At 44.4% G+C, this 25,668-nt stretch overlaps 1 protein-coding gene and 1 long non-coding RNA gene across 3 annotated transcripts in view; one reads left to right on the top strand and one right to left on the bottom strand.

Annotated features, from left to right (window-relative positions):
* The window catches only part of LOC148505685 (uncharacterized), a 32,589-nt gene extending 21,931 nt beyond the window's left edge, over nucleotides 1–10,658 (top strand). The window contains exon 3 of the long non-coding RNA XR_015869856.1: nucleotides 10,432–10,658. This is a non-coding gene — a long non-coding RNA (uncharacterized LOC148505685). The remainder of the gene's footprint in view (nucleotides 1–10,431) is intronic.
* ROR1 (ROR family WNT receptor 1) overlaps nucleotides 1–22,520 on the bottom strand; it is a 328,168-nt gene extending 305,648 nt beyond the window's left edge. For both annotated transcript variants that reach the window (XM_088447813.1, XM_088447812.1), the window contains exon 1: nucleotides 22,308–22,520. In XM_088447813.1, the coding sequence (XP_088303939.1) occupies nucleotides 22,308–22,425 (118 nt within the window). In that variant the 5' untranslated portion in view covers nucleotides 22,426–22,520. The remainder of the gene's footprint in view (nucleotides 1–22,307) is intronic.
* Nucleotides 22,521–25,668: the final 3,148 nt, after the last annotated feature.

Genomic DNA, 25,668 nt, shown 5'->3' on the forward strand with positions numbered 1-25,668 from the left:
GATTAGAGTTTGCCAAACAACATCTAAAAATGCCATTACAGTTCTGGAACAACATCCTATGGACAGATGAGACAAAGATCAACTTGTACCAGAGTGATGGGAAGAGAAGAGTATGGAGAAGGAAAGGAACTGCTCATTATCCAAAACATGCCACCTCATCAGTAAAGCATGGTGGTGGTAGTGTCACGGCGTGGGCATGTATGGCTGCCAATGGAACTGGTTCCTTTGTATTTATTGATGATGTGACTGCTGACAAAAGCAGCAGAATGAATTCTGAAGTGTTTCGGGCAATATTATATGCTCATATTCAGTCAAATGCTTCAGAACTCATTGGACGGCGCATCACAGTGCAGATTGACAATGACCTGAAGCATACTGCAAAAGCAACCAAAGAGTTTTTTAAGGCTAAAAAGTGGAATGTTATGCAATGGCCAAGTCAATCCCCTGACCTGAATCTGATTGAGCATGCATTTCACTTGATGAAGACAAAACTGAAGGCAAAATGCCCCAAGAACAAGCAGGAACTGAAGACATTTGCAGTAGAGGCCTGGCGGAGCATCACCAGGGATGAAACCCAGCGTCTGGTGATGTCTATGCGTTCCAGACCTCAGGTTGTAATTGCCTGCAAAGGATTTGCAACAAAGTATTAAAAAGTGAAAGTTAGATTTAGGAATGTTTAGTTTGTCTCATTACTTTTGGCCCCTTTAAAAGTGGGAGGCACATATAGAAACCGTTGTAATTCCTACACCGTTCACCTGATTTGGATGTAATTACCCTCAAATTAAATCTGAAAGTCTGCAGTTAAAGCACATCTTGTTTGTTTCATTTCAAAGCCATTGTGGTGGTGAACAGAGGCAAAATATGAAAATTCTGTCAATGTCCCAATATTTATGCACCTGACTGTAGATAGATATGAGATAGAAAGATAGATAAGATAGATAGATAGATAGATAGATAGATAGATAGATAGATAGATAGATAGATAGGCATTCCCTCCATGTCCCCCCTGGAAAGCGTGTAATGTTTTCCCCATGCGGGGATGCTGGATAACTAATCTCTCTGCTGCTCCTTGTGTGATTTGCAGGACGCGGTGCAGCAAGTCAGTGACCTACACATTCTAACCAGTGACCTGTAGTCAGACATCCCCTGACGCCGGCCTCCACAGCCCCACCCAGAGCTGGGCGATGCTCATTAAAATGTATTTGTCCCATACTCACAACAGAAGCAGTTTTTTGTGTGTGTGAGTTGATATAATATTCATGAGAATACAGACTATGAATTCACAAGTAAATTGTGATAACTCTGAAGCATGAGGCCAGAAACGGCAGCGTCACCTGGCCCAGAGATGCCGCTCTAGTCTCCAGGTCCCTCATGGGGAGCAGAGCCTTGGAGGGGGGACTGTGGAGGCGACTACATAATGTAAGCCCCCTTACCTCACCTTCGGCCCAATGCATGAGGCAAAAATGCCTCATGCCTCAATGATATATCACCAGTTCCTAGTGATACTGGATTAGCGCCAGTGGTTCCCAAACTGTGCGCCATGGCACCCTGGGGTGCCTTAGGACACTTGCAGAGGTGCCTCAGGTTGGTGGTTCAGCATCAAATCTAATTATTTATTGTCAATGTAATGTAAATATGTGAACAAACAGTAGCACAAACCTGTCCATCACCACATAACAGACCATAAGGATGACAGGTCAGCACAGTTTACTTCACTTTACTATTTTATTCATTTTCTTTATGAATTTCTCAAGAACAAACTTAAACTTAGGGGTGCCGTGAAAACACTGCTGATACTCTAGGGAGCCGTGATTCAAAAAAATTTGGGAACCACTGGATTAGCCCAGGGATTGCCACTTCAGTCAGGTTAATGCTCTCCTACAGAAATCATCTCTGGTTCTACAATTAAAAAAAATTACCACATGAAATTCAGTCATAGTTACTCACTGATCATGGTCACTTGTAATAAATATGGCTGACATGGCTTCGTTGTATTTATGTGTTTCTCTGCCTTGGCAGCAGAACCATAGATAATAATTTAAGGTAACTTGTGGGTTTTGTTTTCTTCTTTCTTGCTTTCTTTTTTTAAACATTGTAATTTTCACTATATTGGAACCGAATCAAAATGCGCAAGTGAATTGCCCAGAGACCTCTTACAGCCTGCGATAGGTACGGGTTCATGGGCTGGTACTTCTGGCTAGTTGGCTAATGGCTGCTGTCCAAAGCTTGCTGCGTCTGTCTGTTAAGGTTGCTATGGCAACAGAGAACAACATGGCCTGGCGAAGCGCCAGGTGCCGGATGCGGTAAGAAGCCCATAGGCTTCTATAGGGTAACGCCAGGTTTTTCTGGCGTTACCCTCCACACCGATAACAGTGGCCGGGGGTTAGTACATATGGAAATGCGGTAAATACCCCGAAAACAGGGTTTTTACCGCATTTTTCCCTAAATGTGACAAAAAATGAAAATGTTTTAGAGCCCTACATGTCTGTCTCCCCTTTCTACATTAAAATGTAATGTGTCCCTCATGTGCCATTGCGGTCACTGGTTCATACAAAACAGATAGGCCGCACACTCTCATGGTTCTGTCCACAAAATGGCCGCCTCCTGTGTGTAGGCAACAGATACACATCTCACTTGGCGTCAGACTAAGAAAAAACCTCTGGTAATTGAGGTCTTAGCCGCTCTGTGCTGCTGTTCCATCCTTAGGACACGCCAATCATGGCTGAGGCTGCTCATGTAAGTACTCTTCACAGGGCCGAGAATCCTCTAAAGGAGGATATCTATCATTTGGTAAATTCTAATCCAATAATATCCTCATAATACCACAGAATGTAAAATGCAGCAATATGTAATGCAATCTGACAGCTGGGTGGGACAACCGCAGACACAGAAAATGACTTCTCCATTCAGATCCATCAAACCAACGTCCCAGCCTGACTCTCTGAAGCTTTCGGTTGTCTCTAGCCATCAATAAATGTTTCTAATGGAATAATACTTAAAATTCAAGATGACAATAAACCAATAATAATTGTGCGCTCTACATGCTCCTGCCCCCTATATAACACCCCCTCCCCATTAAGTGTATTGCAAAAAAAAAAACTGAATAATGTAAAGAAAGAAACGTAAATTATAAAACAAACAAACAATATTTAATGCGCCATCCCAGTCAGCAGTCCCGAAATTTGTGCCATTGTCCAGATTTTTGAGGTCTAAAAGGAAAGAGGATTACACATTTGGGGTGTGATCTCGCCCAAAAGGGGTGTCACAAATGATTTGGGTGTAGAGTTGGCAGATTCGGGACATGGTCCAATTTGTCCAAATATTGGGCCTGATGCTGAGTTGGAGATTGCCATGTCCGTGTCTTTTGCCGATCGCACGTTTGCATCTTTATGCAAATTACGCTGCAAAGTCCTTGCCTGTGTACATAAGTGCGTCCAAATGTGCAAGGACTGAAACGCACAGATTTGGCGTCTGTAGACGCTGCATTACCGTCTGGTACGTCTTTAGACGCCATCATCGGTCGCATCATCGAAACTTGTATCAGCAGGTGCAGATTTTTCATCTGAGTATGGCCTCCTATGTGAGCAATGAAGCGTCCCAATACATTTACAATGCACTTTTCCGTGCGTGCCCCTAAAATCGCAACTACATTCAGGAGGCACGCGCGGTGCAAATTAGGCGCCTGCGCAGTAAAATAAATAAATTGCTCAATTCCTTAAACATCGGCATTTCAATCAGGCTCTATGGGGCGGTTCAATTGTGTTGCATGCGCCCAGCTAGGCGTCTAAACGAACAGGCGCCTAACGGAGGAATTCCATTGTTTCTCCATGTGCACATTTAGTATTTATCACACTTAAAAGCACCGGTTTTAGCTCCGCAAAGCGGCTAAACCCGTCTAAGCTAGTGGTCAGGATGCCCAAACCACCATTAGAGCGCCCAAATCACCATTAGGGCGCCCAAACAACTGACTTTGCACATATTTCTTCTTGCACCTCAGGAGGCTGTGAGAAGAAATGTGCCACCCCCCCTCCCCCCCAACCCACTTTAGGCGCTTTGGGTATACGTACAGACCAACAATTGACCTGTTCTGTCGAGCGCCAAATTGTATATACGCCCATTGGGGGGCAGCCAAACCAACTGACTCACCCCCTTTGTGTCCTGAAAATGTGCTATCCTGGCCATTTCCTACCTACAGTAGTATATACAGCACTTTATAGAATAACAATTTACTTTATTAGACAGTTTGACGACTTTTATAAGGAATACAGACTATTATTATTGATATTCTATCACTATATCCAAACCAGGGAATCTACATTTCATTTCTTACAGGCTCACTAATGCTAACGCACAACTTTATTTATATAAATTCATCAGCTACCAAAGAGATTCCTAAACAGAATAGAAGATATTTAAAATAAAGTTGAGATGTTGGATGGGGAAGATATTTTCCTGCACACAGCAGACTTCCTGTAAGTAATTCCATTGAAAGATACAGACAATCAGCTACTGAATGTATCAGCCAATAAACTTGTACCAAGAACCAGGTAATAATTCCCTTTCTGCATTGCCGACTTCACTTTTACTCCTAATACTTATCGCATTTATAGTTTACTCAGTAGCCTCTCTACTGAGCTATATTTTACAGAGCATCTTAAAATGCTCAAAGCCCCTGTTGGATGCATAAAAAAAATGTTTTCAATAAAATGTGCTTATATAATATCTGTGCTCATTTGTAATCTATGGAGTAAATTTACTAAAGTGAGAGTTTTTAGAAGTGGAGATGTTGCCCATAGCAACCAATCAGATTCTACTTAACATTTAACTAGCACCTTCTAGAAGACAGTAACTAGAATCTGATTGGTTGCTATGGGCAACATCTCCACTTCTAAAAACCAGCACTTTAGTAAATATACCCCTATGACTCAGTTTCTGTAAGTAATATCTTGCTGGAACTCTCCCTTGCTGTTTCCTCTTTTTCCCAATACTAATCTGTCCACTCTCACTCCCGGCCCGGGACGGTCAGACCTCTCTGGTATATGCTGAAAGTTTCCTGATTAACTCGCAGGAAATTGGCGCTGGCAATCGGAGTTTAAAGTCGATTACGCTACAGCAGACACGTCCTAAGGGTTACATTCAAGACCGCACCGTTCTATGCATTATCAGCTAATAGCTCCCCAAATTAAGGAGGGAGGGGTGGGAGGATTTGGTCCTTTGACTGTAATGATTTTTAAATTGGAAATATAACTGCATCAGAACTCAGACATGATATCATACATGACCTCTCTTATAAAACGCGCGTTTGGCAGTATGGTACCTGTTAGCACCCTGGGGGGTTCATATAAACTGTTATATATGTGAATATAGAAAATGGAACGAGTAAAAACACATAATAATTATAACGTCATGGAGTTTTAACAATCCCTATAATGCTGGAGGATCTGGCGAATGCTGGACGGTGTAAAAAAATAAATTGATCATCATCACGTATGCTGAGTACACACTGAGCGATGAGCACCCAGCCGCCGGACCGACATATTGGATCCTGGGTAAACATTAGAACGAAGTCATGAACGATGGAACGATACCTTAGTCGTGCAGCACGAGCAACCGGACGATGTCGCAAGCGTCCGCGGGAGGTCGCATATTGGACATACACACTGAGCGATGTGGCCAATATGTCGTTCCGATTCCGCCGGAACCGTCATATCGTACCGACATCGCACCAGCGTGTACCTGGCTTAAGAAGCAGCTAACACCTGACACAGAGGTCAGGGAATTGTAACATTGTTTTATCCCAACCCAGCATCTGTGATATTACTCTAGTTGTTCTCCAGTGTCACTTAGGGGTCTATTTACTAAGCTGTGTTAGGCGATAAAGTGACCGGTGATAAGGTACCAGCCAATCAGCTCCTAACTGTCATTTTTCAAACACAGCCTGTGACATGGCAGTTAGGAGCTGATTGGCTGGTACCTTAACACTGTTCACTTTATCTCCTAACACAATTTAGTAAATAGACCCCTAAAAGTGTAATCACTGTATACATCATACGCAGGCAGCCATAAAGACGGAGCCAGGACTAGCTTTATCTCTGCACATTTTCACGTAGTATGTGTCACATCAAATATTTATATATATGTGAATCAGATTAGGGATATTTGAAACACTTGTGGAAAGGGCTATATATATATATATATATATATATATATATATACACAGTCAGGTCCATAAATATTGGGACATTGACAGAATTTTCATATTTTGACCTCTAGTCACCACCACAATGGCTTTGAAATGAAACAAACAAGATGTGATTTAACTGCAGACTTTCAGATTTAATTTGAGGCTAATTACATCCAAATCAGGTGAACGGTGTAGGAATTACAACGGTTTCTATATGTGCCTCCCACTTTTTAAGGGGCCAAAAGTAATGGGACAAACTAAACAATCCTAAATCTAACTTTCACTTTTTAATACTTTGTTGCAAATCCTTTGCAGGCAATTACAGCCTGAAGTCTGGAACGCATAGACATCACCAGACGCTGGGTTTCATCCCTGGTGATGCTCTGCCAGGCCTCTACTGCAAATGTCTTCCGTTCCTGCTTGTTCATATATACATATATATGTATATATGAATCAGATTAGGGATATTTGAAACACTTAAAATTAAATCACACCGCTCATGGGCCAATATTGGGAAATTAAATGCTCCAGGATTATAAGGGGTAAATTTACTAAAGTGAGAGTTTTTAGAAGTGGAGATGTTGCCCGTAGTAACCAATCAGATTCCACTTAACATTTATCTAGCACTTTCCAGAAGATAATAGCTAGAAACTCTCGCTTTAGTATATTTACCCCTAAGGCTCCCTAGCTGTTGTTTAAAGGCTGTCAGAGTATGCTGGGATTTGTAGTTCTACAACTGTAGAGTCCCAGGTTACCTAAACCATAGTTGCTGACATTTGGACCTTCCCTCCTGGAGATTCTGGTGAACTTGGTCCCAGGGTCAAATTCTGGGGGGGGGGGCACCGTGAGTCCCATCATCACGGACCCTCCCCCACTGCAAAATGCCAGCTTTCGCTCAATTTGTGGGCAGGGGGCGGACTTATGATGACGCAATGCACAGTAGACGAATATATATGACCTAACTTTGATCTAGAGTAGTTACAGCTAGCCAACTAATACTATACACTTTCAAGCTGTAAATTGAAATCCAACAATACTTCCCTCCAGACGGTCTTTCTGTGCACTGACCCTACAGCGCTTTAATGCATCACAGCGGAAACGCCTTTAGGAAGAGCATGGAAAATGCGCTGCATTAGCTAGAAAAATACTAAGTATATTTCTGTCTGCCGAGTCATTTAATTACTTTTTGATGATAAAGAAATGTGTCTTTGGCTAATTGGGACATTAACTCATTAAGGGATCTGTATCCCTAAAGCTGCCAGTGTCTTGGTAGTTAGGAGCTTCCTGTAATTTTCTTTTTCTTACCAGCGATGCTTTTAGGCTCAAGCTCGGCTTGTCCACTAAAGATAAGGATACTGTCCTAGCACTGTTGTCTCGTTTTCCATGGTTACCGTGGCCACATATGACATATACACCTACCGACAAGCGTTCATTCGCTTTAAGTCAATGTCAGCATTAACCCGCAGTGTTCACATGTGTATAATATACAATACAACAGCGATCTCTGAGTAAGGACACTGGGCCTCATTCAGACCCGGTCGCAAGCGCTGAGCGCTCGCAACCGGGTCGATGTAAAGACCCTGCGCACGCGCAGTGGCCGCACTGCGCGTGTGCATGCCCCGGAGCGAGAGAGAACTTCTCTCGCTCCGGAGCTCACTACAAAAGGGGCGGCTGTCGATGTTGATCGACAGCTCGCCCCGTTTTGTAGGCGGGGTGGGGGTGGGGTGGCTACACAAACGGAGACGTTCCTTAAGGAACGCCTGCCGTTTTGTGGGCGGCCGCACTGACATCAGCAATGATGTCAGTGGGGAGCTTCCTGCTCGATCAGAGCAGGAAGCTCCCTGGGGCTTACAGTTGCCGAGACCCAACCTTAGGGTCTCTTCGCAAGCCCTGATGGCCGCGATGGTCCTGACCATCGCGACCATCAACCTGGTCGGTCGCTAAAGCTGTGGGTGATAACCCACAGCTTAGCTAGCGACCAGGAGGCCGCACTAAAAAAAACAAGTGGCCGCCCTCTTTCAGAACAAGCGCTCGCTTCTTGCGACCGCCTCTGAACGAGGGCCACTGTGCTCTGTGCTGTAGGGAAGATCCGAGTACGCGCTTTGAATGCTCAGCTAAAACAAAGTACATGGTTTTACATTTAATAGAGGTTGCTTTTATGTTGCATGTGAGTGCAAGCTCTTGTGTACAAAGCATCAGCTGCCACTGATTGGGGTAGAGCAGTAACATTGTTGCAACAAAGTCATAAGCTAAGCTGTCTGCCAGATCTTACTGTGTGAACTGGGAATGTAAGACGCGTCCTCACACATCTTTTCTGCATTTGCGCCAAACAGACCCTCTCGACGTGCAAGGTCCCATTAGACTCTGCTGGCGCCAGGGGGTCTTTTTTGCGGTTTTTTTCCCCCAAAACTGTGTCTAAGTCGCATAGCGATGTAACTAGGACACGCCAGCAGACTGTGCTGATTAATTTGATATAAAGCTCTAAAATTATATAAAATGTACAATACTAACCTTCATGATTAGTTCTTTTCTTAAAAACTGGGGGTTTATGCTTAAATGCGTGGGATTGCCTTTCGTTTTCACACGAAAACTAAGCGGCATATTCAATTAGCCGCGGGCGACTAATTGCCGTGCAAAATTCCAGCGGCTCGGGAAAAAGCTATTCAATTAAAGAGCCTTTTTCCCGCCCCGAAAATCGGGACCCACGCACAAAAACACACTGATTCCGCGTAAACTGAGGAATCAATGGGTTTTTCCCCGCGCGAGCCCGATTTGGTGGTTTTTACGCGGATTTTACCTTGCACCTCCATGAGCTGCAAGGTAAAGTCTGACTGCGGGGACTTGCGCGCTGGGTTTCGGGAACTCGCATGTGAAGAATCCCCGCTAATTCAATAGTTCTGGCGCAGCAATTAGCCGCACTAATTGAATATGCCCCTAAGTGTTTTATTCATATTATTTGCCAGGTTTAATCATAAATAAAAAAACATTGGGCCTGATTCAGACCCACTCGCGAGCGGCTGTCCGCTCGCAAGTGGGTCGATGTTATGCACTGAGCATGCGCACGACGGAGGGAGCTCCGCCGTGCGCATGCGCCAGACGCGACGAGCGAAGGAAAGTCCTTCGCTCGTTGTGTCTGATCAAAGGGGGCGTGCTGTCGATGTTGATTGACAGCACGCCCCCTTTGGTGGGCGTGCCGGGGGTGTGCCTCCCTGACGGGGGCGTTCCCACGGGAACGCCTCCCGTCAGAAGCCGGCCCACTGACATCACTAGTGATGTCAGTGGGAGTGATTTTGGCTCTGATAGAGCCAAAATCACTCCGGAGCTTGCGGTTGAAAACCTCAACCGCATGCTCCGGCTCGCAGTTTCGATGGTCGCGATGGTCACGACCATCGCGGCCATCACAATGCACGCTCGTATAGGCTGTGGGTGGTGACCCACAGCTATACGAGCGTCCAGGAGGACGCTCCATTTTCATGGAGGGCGGCCCTCATTCAGAGCGTGCGCTCTGCTCAGAGCGCACGGCTCTGAATGAGGGCCATTGTCTGCACACAGAACTTTAGGTATATATTTTCTCCTACCGAAATGATTGCAGCATGTTGGCTGAAAATCCCATTGTAAAGTACAACAGAGTATGTTGACTCTATATAAGTAAATTATAACAAATAAATAGGTAAAAATAATTCACAGGCAGGAACAGAAGAGTGCCACCTAATGGCCATTTTATCATTATTTTACACAACGGTTACTTTGTGTTACTAAGCATCAGTCATTTGAACAAAGCACCACTTTTCTATACAGAAAATGCCGTTCTTGGAAAATAAATAATTTTCGATATCATTATTACTATGAATTCTTTATACAGCAGCTACATCCTGCAGCGGTGCATGACCGCAGATACCAAACTTATTGAAAACTCAAATATAAAGATTGTCTCTATTTTTTATTAAATCTAAAAAAAAAAAAAAAAAAATTTCACTGGTTATTTTGATTCTGTGATTTTTTTTGTTTTCTCTAAGGAGTCATGTAATTTGCAAACAAGATGATTAAATATTTACATTTTTTAAGATACTATTTTATATATACTACGAGATGTATTTCATGTCTGTATCAAGGCAAAATATGTTGTTACCAGAAAACCGACCAAAGGTTATCAGATGTTTTTCGCCCTTTAACCTGTTTAATAAACAATTGGATAAGAACAGATAAACAAGAAATAAATTAATCTTGGTTTTTTTTGTTTTTTTTAGGCTGTTTTTCATACACAGGAGGTCAGAAAACACAAAAAATGGCAAAAGGCTCCTGTATTTACCATTCCTGATCCCCCATAAGGGGCAGAGGTCTCTAGAACCCCCACCCTTTGCCATGGGGCTACGGAGAAGAATCCATTTATCCGAGGGTGTAGAGGGCAACAAAAACAATCAACTGCCTGGTGATATTAGCATAGGCGGCAAAATGCTTTCTCATCCAAGTTAAAATAAACACCGCCCCCCTGTGGCCAAATTATCATGAAAATGGCAGAATGCTTGTTTTTCTTTATAGAACAAAAGTAGATCTCATGGGTGTAATGAAACTATTTTACCCGGAAAACTAAAAATGTTCAAATCAGTTTTAAACACCAGCTACTAGGTCAGCCTGAAATACAGTTAGGTAGCCTGGTAGTTGTAGTTCCACAACAGCCAGACAGCCACACCCTGCTTACCTCTGGCCTGAAGCAATCAGGTCTACATGAGGCAACCAACACAAGCTACTAAATGGTGACAGAGGTAGGGACACAATAAACTATTGTGCTTGTTATTCTGCAAATGTCATTTTGAAGCTTTACACCTCAGTTTATTTTTTTTACTGTTCACTTTAGGTCCACTTAAGTGGAAAAACAGAGCAGGCTTGCTGGTGCGTAAGACACGATGTACAGTAAGACAGGGGAACATTAGGCTGACTTCATACATATAAGGAGTAATTGTCCTGCCTCGATTCTTTGTTTATTTTGTAATATTTGACATGCAGCGTACGAAACGCGTTGCTTTCTATCAGTCTATATAAGCAGCATGGTACTCGTCAGCTTCATTCAGCAGGATCTGCCAAATAGGCTCCATTCTCCAGACGCCGGGCTTATTTCTATCAGAACCTCTGGAATTATCGGAGTGAGAATAATCGTTATGACGAGGAGGGAGGGAGGGGGGGGGGGGGGCTGGCGATGAAGCCGAATTCACCAGACTTCTCGTATTGTACATTGACTGGTGATAACAAAAAACGCCTATATTGCAGTATTTATATAACATCTAATGTAGATATGAACTCAAGTCGCCCGTAATTGCTCCCACATTGCGTGCACAAAACTAAATGTGCATATTCGCCCATCTCCAGAGTTGTACGCATTTCTGCGAAAGACCCTGCGCTAATTTTCATCCCCATCATCATTTAAACTCACTGTGTGCGCACTATTCGTAGCACTATTTGTAACACTATTCATAGCACTATTCGTAGCACTATTCATAGCACTTTTTGTAACACTATTTGTAGCACTATTTGTAACACTATTTGTAGCACTATTCGTAGCACTATTTGTAGCACTATTCATAGCACTAATCATAGCACTATTTGTAACACTATTCATAGCACTATTTTTAACACTATTCGTAGCACTATTTTTAACACTATTCATAGCACTATTTGTAGCACTATTCGTAGCACTAACTATTCGTAGCACTAACTATTCATAGCACTATTTGTAGCACTATTTGTAGCACTAACTATTCGTAGCACTAACTATTCATAGCACTATTTGTAACACTATTTGTAGCACTATATGTAACACTAGTCATAGCACTACTTGTAACACTATTTGTAGCACTATATGTAACACTAATCATAGCACTATTTGTAACACTATTCGTAGCACTAACTATTGATAGCACTAACTATTCGTAGCACTATTCGTAGCACTAACTATTGGTAGCACTAACTATTCGTAGCACTATTCGTAGCACTAACTATTGGTAGCACTAACTATTGGTAGCACTATTCATAGCACTATTTGTAACACTATTCGTAGCACTAACTATTGTTAGCACTAACTATTCGTAGCACAACTTGACTGCTGCAATTTAAGGAGCCCATATCCGCTGTGGTCCCGGCAACCAATTAAGCAATTTGAGGCTGAATTGGCCACAGGTTATAGAATGTGCACGGCTATAATGACCAATAATAATGACCGATAGAAGTGTGTTCAGCTCATGGAACAATTTTTAATATCGGATCAATGGTTCTGTAATTGGAAAACTTTTGTCTTAAGAATAAAAAAATAAAAAAGTGTTTTACATTTTTGGGGGGGATTTCCACCAAAGTACAAAACGTCTTCAGCACAACCTCTGCAAACCAACTGCTGAACGTCAATACTCGTTACTCATAACACAAGATTGCATCTTCATCGTAACATATTCTGCTAATAGTCAACGCAGAACTTGTGCAGATACGTTCCTCTGTAAAACAACTCATAAAGTGATTTATTTCCTTTTTTTTAGCACATCTTGGAGAGAGATCAAATGGAGAAGTTGCTCATAGCAACCAATCAGCTTCTAACTGTCACGTTTCTAGCACAGCCTGTAAAGTGACAGTTAGGAGTGGCTGTTGGTTGGTACATTGGGGTCTATTCATGAAGCAGTGAAGAATGGAGAAGTGTGCCAGTGGAGAAGATGCCCATGGCAAGCAATCAGCTCCTACCTATTATTTTACAGAATGTACATGATAAATGAAACCTCAAAGCTGATTGGTTGCTATGGGCAACTTCTCCACTGGCACACTACTCCACTCTTTTCACTGCTTCATGAATAGACTCCTTTATCTCTCTTCAAGGTTTGATAATCTCCCCCTTAATTTCTTGCTGGTGACATAACTAGACCATAACTGGTTGACGCTCATACAAATGGAAGCACACAAAGTGAACTTGCTAGAAAAAAGTGATAATAGAACCGATCTAAACAAAATTAAAATTCATAAAAACTGATACAGGAATAGCATTATTATTCTATTAACAGTTAAGTATATAGCGCACACATATTACGCAGTATATAGCGCACACATCAGTCCCTTCTCCAGTGGAGCTTGCAATCTATATTCCCTATAACATGTACATGCACACACTAATATACATTATTGTCAGTAGCCAATTAACCTACCAGTCTGTTTATGGGGTGTAAGAGGAGACTGGAGCACCCCGAAAAGGAGCACAGAGAGAACATATAAACTCCACAAGGATGGAGTCCTGGTTGGAACTGAACCGTCACCCCATTACTGCCAGTCAGCTATGCTAACTACTGTGCCACTGTGCTGTCCCAACATAATATTTGGAGAGCTGGCAGAGAAGCAATTTGGGAAGTTCCAGTAGATAAGTTCACCGTGTTTATTTTAGGGATGTGCAGGCTCGGATAGGTTTGAGTTTGCACGTGGAGTTCGGATTTTTCCCTCAAAAAAAACGGAACTCAGGAAGAGGCAAAACGTCATCTTGCACAAAAGTCCAGGAATGATGATGTTCGTCCATGCAAGATGACGTTTTGCCTCTTTCTGAGTTCCGTTTTTTTGGAGGGAAAAATCCGAACTCCACGTGCAAACTCGAACCTATCCGAGCCTGCACATCCCTAGTTTATTTAGAAGATATGGTTCACCTATCAGCTTCAAATGGTGAATGCAGCCATAGTTAACATTACAGATATTGAATTATTCAACATCTGCCACAATAGGCCCCACCCCTGCACTTGGTGTTTAAAGCTGGGTACACACTGATAGATATATGGCCGATCAATTGATCAGCCTATATAGCTGGTGCCCGTCGGCCCGTGTGTACCAGCAATATGTCTGGTGGGGGTGGACCTGCCCTGGGCCAGCGGGACCGGCAGCTGCCTGGAAGATGATGGTCGTTCCGTATCGTTCACTCGATCTGCAGACAAATCTTTGCAGTATGTTCCCACCTTAAGTCTCTGGAGGTTACAAAAAAATATATATTTTCCAGTCATACACATGTGATGGCACAGGGGGGAGGGAGAGGATTTTACAGTGCATACAGAGCTCAGAGGGCATTCCAAAGCCTCCCAGCTCAATACATCATGTGACTGTGGTTGTCATGGTAGTCACATGACACTGTGCAGAAATATAAATGAATATTAACAGCCTGAAGAAAGAAAAAAAAAAATCTGCTAAATACCAAGGTTGTTCTTATATCTAACCACAATGAATTATGTTAAATAAAAAACTCCTCATTAATGAATTCTTAATTTTACTACTGTATACCAAGTTATATATCTTAATAAAATACATGTTTACACAGGTGACAGATTTTTGGGGGGATTATTATTATTATTAACAGTTTCTTATATAGCACGGCATATACATTAATAGAACAAAACTGGGTAATAACAGACAGATATATAGGTAGGAAGGCCCTGCTCGCACTATTGCAAGACAGACAACCTGGCTCCAGGTAAGTAAAATCTTCATGTCACAAATTCATCTCTGTACATTCATGTAATAATACATATAACGATAGCATCGCAAAGCATCCATTATATCAACGTTATTTGTAGTCGGTTTATACATATAATAATGTCACTTATCTATCACTATTTATAAAAGTCTCATAGAAAGAAGTGGTTTGTGGAATCATGCACATGGAAGCCCCTAAAGTTATCGATGATATTCTGATATATAAACTATGAAAATAGCCGTAACATGCACCCAGCTCATACACACAGTGGATTCGGACCGGCCAAACAAATATTTATTATATCAATTCACTAGGTACTCATGACTGAGGCACAAGGCACATCAATCCTAATCCACAAGATGGCTGCCTCCACTCCCAGCAGGCAATGGGTATAACATTCTCATCTCATGGTATAGCAACTCTTACATATAAAACATGTCCCATTATATCACCATGCATTTCATTTGGTGGACCCTGAAGAGGATCCGGCCTATGATCACTTATTTTAAAATCACAAACGACCCACTTCATTGCAATATGGCTAGTAACAAGGCCTCAGGCTGCTTCCATATTCCAGCCTCAGAGACAGTAATATGATGTACAGATGTACAACATTTGCAATTAGCTGCTTTATTGCAGTTTGGGTTTGGCAGCTTAGCAGAGATATATATAATGGTCTTCTCCTGCTGACGGACAGATTTCTATGTGAGATGTACACAGCAAATGAGCACAAGGGATTAACAGCAGGAATAATAGCAATAATTAAACAGTTTCTTTTATCTACCGGATTGTACCAGCTGGCTCCTGATATGTACTTAATAGTACAGCTCACAAATCCTGGTTTACTCAAACTAAACCTCAGTCAATTAGATTAGGCTGAGAGCAGAATTCTTTGTAGTGCACCATCAGTGTAAATACCCAAATCCAGGTGACAAGGGCCCTACCCTGAGGTGCGATATTAAGTGATGTCCGTCAGACGTCACATCACTGCCCTGGGAGACCATCTTTGGAAACGCTTAATGCGCCGTGCAAATTAAAGAGCTTCTATACAGTATAATTAAACCCACTCAAAGCTGCGTGCAATTTATGTGATTAAAATTACACAGGAAAAGAAAAAAAACACAAAACAGATCACTAATGCCGGATTACAATAAAAAAAAAAAACACAAAACAGATCACTGATGCCGGATTACAATAAAAAAAAAAACACAAAACAGATCACTGATGCCGGATTACAATAAAAAAAAAAACACACAACAGATCACTGATGCCGGATTACAATAAAAAAAAAAACACAAAACAGATCACTAATGCCGGATTACAATAAAAAAAAAAACACAAAACAGATCACTGATACCGGATTACAATAAAAAAAAAAACACAAAACAGATCACTAATGCCGGATTACAATAAAAAAAAAAAACACAAAACAGATCACTAATGCCGGATTACAATAAAAAAAAAAAACACAAAACAGATCACTGATGCCGGATTACAATAAAAAAAAAAACACAAAACAGATCACTGATGCCGGATTACAATAAAAAAAAAAACACAAAACAGATCACTGATGCCGGATTACAATAAAAAAAAAAACACAAAACAGATCACTGATGCCGGATTACAATAAAAAAAAAAACACAAAACAGATCACTAATGCCGGATTACAATAAAAAAAAAAAACACAAAACAGATCACTAATGCCGGATTACAATAAAAAAAAAAAACACAAAACAGATCACTAATGCCGGATTACAATAAAAAAAAAAACACAAAACAGATCACTAATGCCGGATTACAATAAAAAAAAAAACACAAAACAGATCACTGATGCCGGATTACAATAAAAAAAAAAACACAAAACAGATCACTAATGCCGGATTACAATAAAAAAAAAATACAAAACAAAAACAAAACAAAACCCGAACATAGGAAAAATACATTTGCGACCCACGTTTGTTAATCTACCCCAAATTATTTTAAATATTATTGCCAGGAACATTTTACATCCCTCTGGCTAATTTCACCAGCGCTACCAGCTTCCGCAACCATTAAAGGCCAGTTTTATTTCAAATGTATTCCACAAATCATAGGGGCAAGTCATTACTAAGGATATCACTATTAATCAGGCTTAAGCAAAGGTCATTCATTTAGAAGTGGACAGTTAATCTCACCCCGCTGTGTTTTCCCATTTAAGCAGTATCTGTTCAGATAACTTATCTGGTAAAGTAGAACAGAATTGATTTTTTTTTTTTTTAAAACATTGCTCCTTACCCTAAATACAGAGCAGGAGGGAAGCGTAGGGCGGAATGTGTTAGCGATCAATCATTCATTGCTTGCGTTAAGACGACATTTCATAAACAGAGTCTAGTGTACTGACACAACGTAGCACACCTGATTCCACGCATTTTTTTGCTATTGGCCTGGGAACGCGCGCTTGTAGGCGCGAGGACGCTGGGCCAGATTGTGGAGCTATCGATAATATCATGAATAAATATCTAACAGTGTTACGTTTATAAAAACGCCTGCGCCGTCCAGCATTTGTAAAACCGTTGCTGCCAATTTTGCGTAAATGTCCACCAAATGGCGCTGTGTGTTTCTGCTACACTACGCACCAACTGGCGTAGCACTGGTGCCGGTTTTATCATTGGAATTGTTTCCCTGTATTGATATTGCGTAGCGCGTTTTGCTAATAAGCCCCACCCCTTCTTTGTTATGCTCCAACCTTTGACTTTATATCACATTACGTGGGACCCAGGACATTTTCACTTCCTGCGCAGCCTGCCTTATAAACATGGCGTCCAGTAGAACTCTTTTGCCATACAGATATATAAATGCCCCTTGACGTGCCCGGTGACTGTACTATATATATCTATATACTCGGCGTACCGGGTTCGCTCACTGGCCTGTCAGATGACACTGGCGGTTATTTTGTGACTCGTATAAATATTGCACGCTGTCACCCTACATTGAACCTCGTCAACCTAAAACTGGTTGTTCCATACGGTTCCAGAGATCACCGTGGCAGTAAAGGATTTAAGGGGCCTGGCATGCCAGTAATTTCTCACGTTGTCCAGGTTTAGGTGTCCGCTGACTGGCGTTATGGGACCCCGTAGCAACTGGAAAGCCACAGGTCGCCTGCCTTTGATTCAATGGGTTAGCAAGTGTATCATGTGCTTAACCTTAAAGGCCCTAAACAGCAGGGACATGCCTTGTCAGCTCATGCAGATAAATGCAGAGGTCTTCAAAGATCACCTCAGCTGGGGCCTTAAATGCTTATTGTGCTTGAGCACCCCGCAGTGAGGACACAAATGACAAACTCTGCCCATTAGCCTTTCTGTTGCACCATCCCACAGCTATGAATGCCCCATTACCTATGCATTACAACAGTGTAAAGCTTTCATTGTCCTTCTCATTACTGTATTGACAAATGTAAATGACACTGTGTATATCCCTGGGCCCTTTACCCTGATAATCAGCCAGCTCTCCGCCTGCATATAATGCACAGACACCTCCATCTATCTCTATCGTCCAAGCCTTCACAAAGGCAGATAAAGCTCGGAGAGTGAAAAATCTGGTGTATAAAGGTGTCAGGTGGGCTTGTAGCCCCCCACCCCCGGGTAGTGATGGGGCCCTGGACATATCAGGAGTTACTATATTCGACCTCTTTCAGTGTCTCTGATAAAACAAAACGTATGATCTGGCGCACACGGACCCCCGAGGTTACCCAGCATCAGTGTGAAAGCACCATCACAGGAGGACAATACACAGCAGTTGTTACACCAGGCTGTAGCCTTAAGGTGCCTACACACTAGACGATGTGCAAACGCTGCGATGTTGTGAACGATTTCCCTTGAACTCTCCCCGGTAGCTCCCCGGCACTCCAGGACACGATATGCTGCTAAAAAGTGTCCAATCTGACCAACGATCTATCGTGCGTCCTTAACGATTTCAGTGCGTCGTGTACGACGACCCGCGGGTACGCACAACGGCATCGTTATCGTGAGTGGACACTCATGATTTGCACATATTTTGCACGATTTGCCGTTCCGATGCGTCTAAATCGGGCAAAATAGCGTCTAGTGTGTATGCACCTTTACTGTCCCATGCATTATTGTACAGGGTGCAAACCCTCCAACCTACAGCCACTGTCCCATGCATCATTGTACAGGGTGCAAACTCTCCAACCTACAGCCACCGTCCCATGCATCATTGTACAGGGTGCAAACTCTCCAACCTACAGCCACTGTCCCATGCATCATTGTACAGGGTGCAAACTCTCCAACCTACAGCCACTGTCCCATGCATCATTGTACAGGGTGCAAACTCTCCAACCTACAGCTACCGTCCCATGCATCATTGTACAGGGTGCAAACTCTCCAACCTACAGCTACCGTCCCATGCATCATTGTACAGGGTGCAAACCCTCCAACCTACAGCTACCGTCCCATGCATCATTGTACAGGGTGCAAACTCTCCAACCTACAGCCACTGTCCCATGCATCATTGTACAGGGTGCAAACTCTCCAACCTACAGCTACCGTCCCATGCATCATTGTACAGGGTGCAAAAACTCTCCAACCTACAGCCACTGCCCCATGCAACATTGTACAGGGTGCAAACTCTCCAACCTACAGCAACTGTCCCATGCATCATTGTACAGGGTGCAAACTCTCCAAACTACAGCCACTGTCCCATGCATCATTGTACAGGGTGCAAACTCTCCAACCTACAGCTACCGTCCCATGCATCATTGTACAGGGTGCAAACTCTCCAACCTACAGTCACTGTCCCATACATCATTGTACAGGGAGCAAACTCTCCAACCTACAGTCACTGTCCCATACATCATTGTACATGGAGCAAACTCTCCAACCTACAGCCACTGTCCCATGCATCATTGTACAGGGCGCAAACTCTCCAACCTACAGTCACTGTCCCATACATCATTGTACAAGGAGCAAACTCTCCAACCTACAGCTGCCGTCCCATGCATCATTGTACAGGGTGCAAACTCTCCAACCTACAGCCACTGTGCCATGCATCATTGTACAGGGTGCAAACTCTCCAACCTACAGCTACCGTCCCATGCATCATTGTACAGGGTGCAAAAACTCTCCAACCTACAGCTACCGTCCCATGCATCATTGTACAGGGTTCAAACTCTCCAACCTACAGCTACCGTCCCATGCATCATTGTACAGGGTGCAAAAACTCTCCAATCTACAGCCACTGCCCCATGCATCATTGTACAGGGTGCAAACTCTCCAACCTACAGCCACTGTCCCATGCATCATTGTACAGGGTGCAAACTCTCCAAACTACAGCCACTGTCCCATGCATCATTGTACAGGGTGCAAACTCTCCAACCTACAGCTACCGTCCCATGCATCATTGTACAGGGTGCAAACTCTCCAACCTACAGCTACCGTCCCATGCATCATTGTACAGGGTGCAAACCCTCCAACCTACAGCTACCGTCCCATGCATCATTGTACAGGGTGCAAACCCTCCAACCTACAGCTACCGTCCCATGCATCATTGTACAGGGTGCAAACTCTCCAACCTACAGCCACTGTCCCATGTATCATTGTACAGGGTGCAAAAACTCTCCAACCTACAGCCACTGCCCCATGCATCATTGTACAGGGTGCAAACTCTCCAACCTACAGCCACTGTCCCATGCATCATTGTACAGGGTGCAAACTCTCCAAACTACAGCCACTGTCCCATGCATCATTGTACAGGGTGCAAACTCTCCAACCTACAGCTACCGTCCCATGCATCATTGTACAGGGTGCAAACTCTCCAACCTACAGCTACCGTCCCATGCATCATTGTACAGGGTGCAAACCCTCCAACCTACAGCTACTGTCCCATGCATCATTGTACAGGGTGCAAACCCTCCAACCTACAGCTACCGTCCCATGCATCATTGTACAGGGTGCAAACTCTCCAACCTACAGCCACTGTCCCATGCATCATTGTACAGGGTGCAAACTCTCCAACCTACAGCTACCGTCCCATGCATCATTGTACGGGGCGCAAACTCTCCAACCTACAGTCACTGTCCCATACATCATTGTACAGGGAGCAAACTCTCCAACCTACAGTCACTGTCCCATGCATCATTGTACAGGGCGCAAACTCTCCAACCTACAGCCACTGTCCCATACATCATTGTACAGGGAGCAAACTCTCCAACCTACAGCCACTGTCCCATGCATCATTGTACAGGGCGCAAACTCTCCAACCTACAGTCACTGTCCCATACATCATTGTACAGGGAGCAAACTCTCCAACCTACAGCTACCGTCCCATGCATCATTGTACAGGGTGCAAACTCTCCAACCTACAGCCACTGTGCCATGCATCATTGTACAGGGTGCAAACTCTCCAACCTACAGCTACCGTCCCAGGCATCATTGTACAGGGTGCAAAAACTCTCCAACCTACAGCCACTGCCCCATGCATCATTGTACAGGGTGCAAACTCTCCAACCTACAGCCACTGTCCCATGCATCATTGTACAGGGTGCAAACTCTCCAAACTACAGCCACTGTCCCATGCATCATTGTACAGGGTGCAAACTCTCCAAACTACAGCTACCGTCCCATGCATCATTGTACAGGGTGCAAACTCTCCAAACTACAGCTACCGTCCCATGCATCATTGTACAGGGTGCAACTCTCCAACCTACAGCCACTGTCCCATACATCATTGTACAGGGTGCAAACTCTCCAACCTACAGCTACCGTCCCATGCATCATTGTACAGGGTGCAAACTCTCCAACCTACAGCTACCGTCCCATATATCATTGTACAGGGTGCAAACTCTCCAACCTACAGCCACTGTCCCATGCATCATTGTACAGGGTGCAAACTCTCCAACCTACAGCCACTGTCCCATGCATCATTGTACAGGGTGCAAACTCTCCAAACTACAGCCACTGTCCCATGCATCATTGTACAGGGTGCAAACTCTCCAAACTACAGCTACCGTCCCATGCATCATTGTACAGGGTGCAAACTCTCCAAACTACAGCTACCGTCCCATGCATCATTGTACAGGGTGCAAACTCTCCAACCTACAGCCACTGTCCCATGCATCATTGTACAGGGTGCAAACTCTCCAACCTACACTCCAACTTCACCAAAAGTTTCAGCTCATCAGTCAGCAAACAACAATGTAAAGAGAGTGATAACTGATAACTAGCAATAATTACACTACACATCTGATTACTGCCATGACACAGAGGGGTTAGCTGACAAATGCACCAGCATAAAATACATTTCAGACATAAATCTCATTAAAAGATGTGTTAGAGGCCCCGGGGCCCTGTGTGACTGGGAGCCCAGGTTGTAACAAGCATTCAGTGTAGCTGCTCATAAACATGTCACTGTGTGAATCATACATAGGATGGGGAGAGTAGGAGGGTGATGTGTTCCTGTGCCTGGTAGTGGCCCCTCCTGGACAGGACTGGCCCATGTAGTCTATGTTAGTGATCTATTGTGCATAAAGGTGGCACCTATCATTGTCTATGTGAGTGACCCTCCTGTAAGTGAATGTTATATGGTCTGGTCCAGGTCACCTAGGGCATCCTGCCCCCCAAAGCACCAACCCCTGTCCAGCCAGATGCCCCTTACCTTGTGTGCTTGAGCCTCCCAGGCTGATGTCCAGCACAAGGGCAGACAGTAACAATGACCAAGGGCATCTCCTCCTCTCCGTGCCCGGGTACATCCCCGTGGATCTGCAACAAAACATCCGCAGCGCCTGGATTCAGGGTCCCCTCTCTCTCCCTGGGATGCCCCCCTGTGCCTCTGGGTAGTCTCTGCAGTGTTCCCGGGGCTGCTGCACGCCTCCTTCTCTGTCTCTCTGGCTGATGAGGTTTATGGAGCCAAAGATTTTCCTCCTTTCCGGAGGGCTGTGAAAGGTCGGAGCTGGTTTTACTCTCTGACTCCCTCTGCCTCCCTCTCTCCCAACTTTCTCATCCCCCATTCACTTGTCACTTTCCAAACTCTCTGCAGGGAAAGCGGCAGCAGCAGCAGAGCCAGGGGGAGAGGTGCAGTGCGCGCAGCGCCACCTAGCGGCCACGTATCCTCACAGCACCTTCCTAGTGCTGCCTTTAAAAAGAATATTATCTGATGGGAACATTTATTTTTGCTTCGGACACGTTTTCTAATATGCAGATGCCACCATAGGCCCGGATTGAATTAGAGGCGAAAAGTGCTGTTTGGAAAAAAGTTTCCGCGGATTCGGACTTTCCGCCTGTTTTCAAAGTATCTCCATATTCAATTCTAGGACGACTTCGCCTAGGCGGAAAGTCAATGGGCAGGATGTACTATGGTTGCGGTGACCATTCCGCCAGTCACCGCAACCTGACTAATCGCATATGTACTAACATATGCGATTAGTATCGCAAAGGACAGATCTTGCAATAAGAGCTGCCCTTTGCGAAGCAGCCGACGCCGGGTGAGGGGGTCTCCGTGGGACCCCGTCCCCTCCGAGCCCTGGGAGCTTCCTGCTGGTCACATGTGCAGGAAGCCCCGGGTTCATCCTCCTCCTCCCTGCACCCGGAAGAAGATTAGGAGGAGGCGGAGGACCTAGGAGGAGTGCGGGCCGGCGATAATGGAGTACAGGTGAATGGGGGCCAACACTGGGCGACAGCGGGGCGGCGAGGCGACGGCTAACCGTCGGGAGCGGGGTGCGGTAAGAAGCCCATAGGCTTCTATAGGGTAACACCAGGTTTTTCTGGCGTTACTCTCCGTGCCGAAAAAAGGGTGGCCAGGGCTTAGTACATATGGAACTGCGGTAAAAACCCCGTTTTCCTTTAACACATCCCGCCCCCTGCAATGTAATAGGCGGAAAAGTATCTCCTATGAATAGCAGGTGAAAAAAGTGCAAAATCGTTATTTTAGGGTGCAAACTTGGGGAAACGACTCAGAATCCTTGGGACAGCCCCCCGTAGGACTAATCAACCAAAAAATTACCTCAGAACACCCCAAAAAAGTGCTTTCGTTTTGGGGGCAAAAGAGTAAAAAGTGGGGAAACAACTATAAAAGCTTGCAACAAAGACTTCTTGGGCTGCTGTAAGGAGGGGCCAAGTGATTTTGGGATTCCGGGTGCATGTATGAGGGTGGTTTTTCAGGGTTTTTTTAAAGTTCACTTTACAGGCATAAAAATATGCTGGCACCCATTGTCAGATACCCCAAATTTGACAGGACTACTTATTTTCACCAAAAAAATACAGCTTTATGCCATTCTTCACCACTTTTCAAAGGCGCTAATAAGAAGCAATTTAAACTACTTAAGTACCCCAAACACTGTTATTAGGGCTATTAGTACATATCTACATTGATCCCCTATGTTACTGCATCTTTTTGGGGGGGTACAGACTGATTTCCCCAATTCTGACAGTACTTTCCGTCTGTTCTGCATTCGCCGCTTTCCGTTTTTGCCTGTTTAGGAATTGAATATGGAGAAAATCGGGGACGCGCGTGGATATTTTCCGCCTCTGAAACAGGTGAAGGAGGCGGAAAGACGGACAGGCGAAACTTTCCCGACTTTTCGCCTCTAATTGAATATGGGCCATAGTTGGGAAGAATGAAAACTAACATGTGTTGGAAAATCAGTAGTGTTTGATGCTTTCCGTAAGAGAACAAGCGTATACGGTCTGATCGAGAGACGGACGCAATCAGCACCTCCGCGGCGTATTTGTACGCAGCAGCTGTGCTAAAATATGCAAAAGACGCAGGGGGCGTCTTGAGGTAAAAGACGCCCCCTGCTGGCCTCTGTGATCCGCTGCTGCTTCCGAGGATGCATCATTAGGGTTTAGCACGCAGCCGACACCAGTGAGGCTGCGTCAAGGGACGCAGCTACTGGCTTCAGCACGCCCCCAATTTTCTGTAACGCTTCCTGGCACTGCCTCCAAACGCCAGCAGCATGACTGACATCGCTGCCCAAGATCTGCACACGCAGGTGAAGTGCGGCTTCTGCGCAGATATAAAAGATCGGAGATGTGTGTAACCATTGGGATTACATACATCTCTGAATGAGGCCCAATGATCAGGTGCTGAGAGAGATGATTGCGGATCATCTCATTATCAGTTGGGAAATGCACTTTGTTACTGCTCATCTCTTGTTAATGTAGTGCATCTCGGACACATGCGCAGACTGAAAGCGTTGCTTGCATGCGACATCAACATTATCTGCACCTCCGATGTCAGTGAACGCGTTTGCCCCACATTAACCTGCAAAAATGTACTATTGTTGTTCTTACTATTCTTTTAAACTATTATGTGCAGTATCTAAGGGCCTGATTGAGCAGTGGGCCTGATTCAGAGCCGGACGCTATTTGCGCTCGCTCGTTCAGAAAAAGGGGCCGGATATTTAAATTGAGCACTCGCTCTTTGCGGTCTGTTGACGCCTCTATGTCTGAGCGAGCGAACGAAACATGCGCTTGCTATTTTGTAAAGACGCCCCCTGGCCGCTCGCATCCTACGTCATCTCCGCTATTTATTTGATTAATCGAGTACATCGAAAGGCGTCTGAACTGCTCGCAGTGCTTGTGGTTGGATTTTCCTACCGCAATCATGCGAACAGTTCAGGCTAAGAAACAACCAAGTGACGTGGTCGATGACGCTGCTTTGTTAATTATGCACACCCTTAAAACACCAGTTTTGACCGTTTGGCACGCCTGCGTTCGGATCACCACTCCCCATTTTCAAGCACCTTCCCCTGTTACCACCCACAAACGCCTCATCCTGTCACTCAAATTAGGAGGCACTCGCTATTTTGCGAGCGATCGATTTCCGACCGCAATGACTGGTTGGCGCATGCGCATTACGATCCATACGCATGCGCAGATGTGCGAACATCGCTCGGAGCGAACGAGCGGTCGCTTACGAGCGGCTCTGAATCAGGCCCAGTGGACGCTTTGCCGATGTTTGCGCAAGTACCCAATGTTTTTTTGTACAGCGCATGCAGCGAGCGGTCGTAGCGAGTATT

Source organism: Taudactylus pleione, unplaced genomic scaffold (genome assembly GCF_031769625.1).
Source record: "Taudactylus pleione unplaced genomic scaffold, aTauple2 ptg000442l, whole genome shotgun sequence".
In the NCBI taxonomy this organism is placed as follows: Eukaryota; Metazoa; Chordata; class Amphibia; order Anura; family Myobatrachidae; genus Taudactylus; species Taudactylus pleione.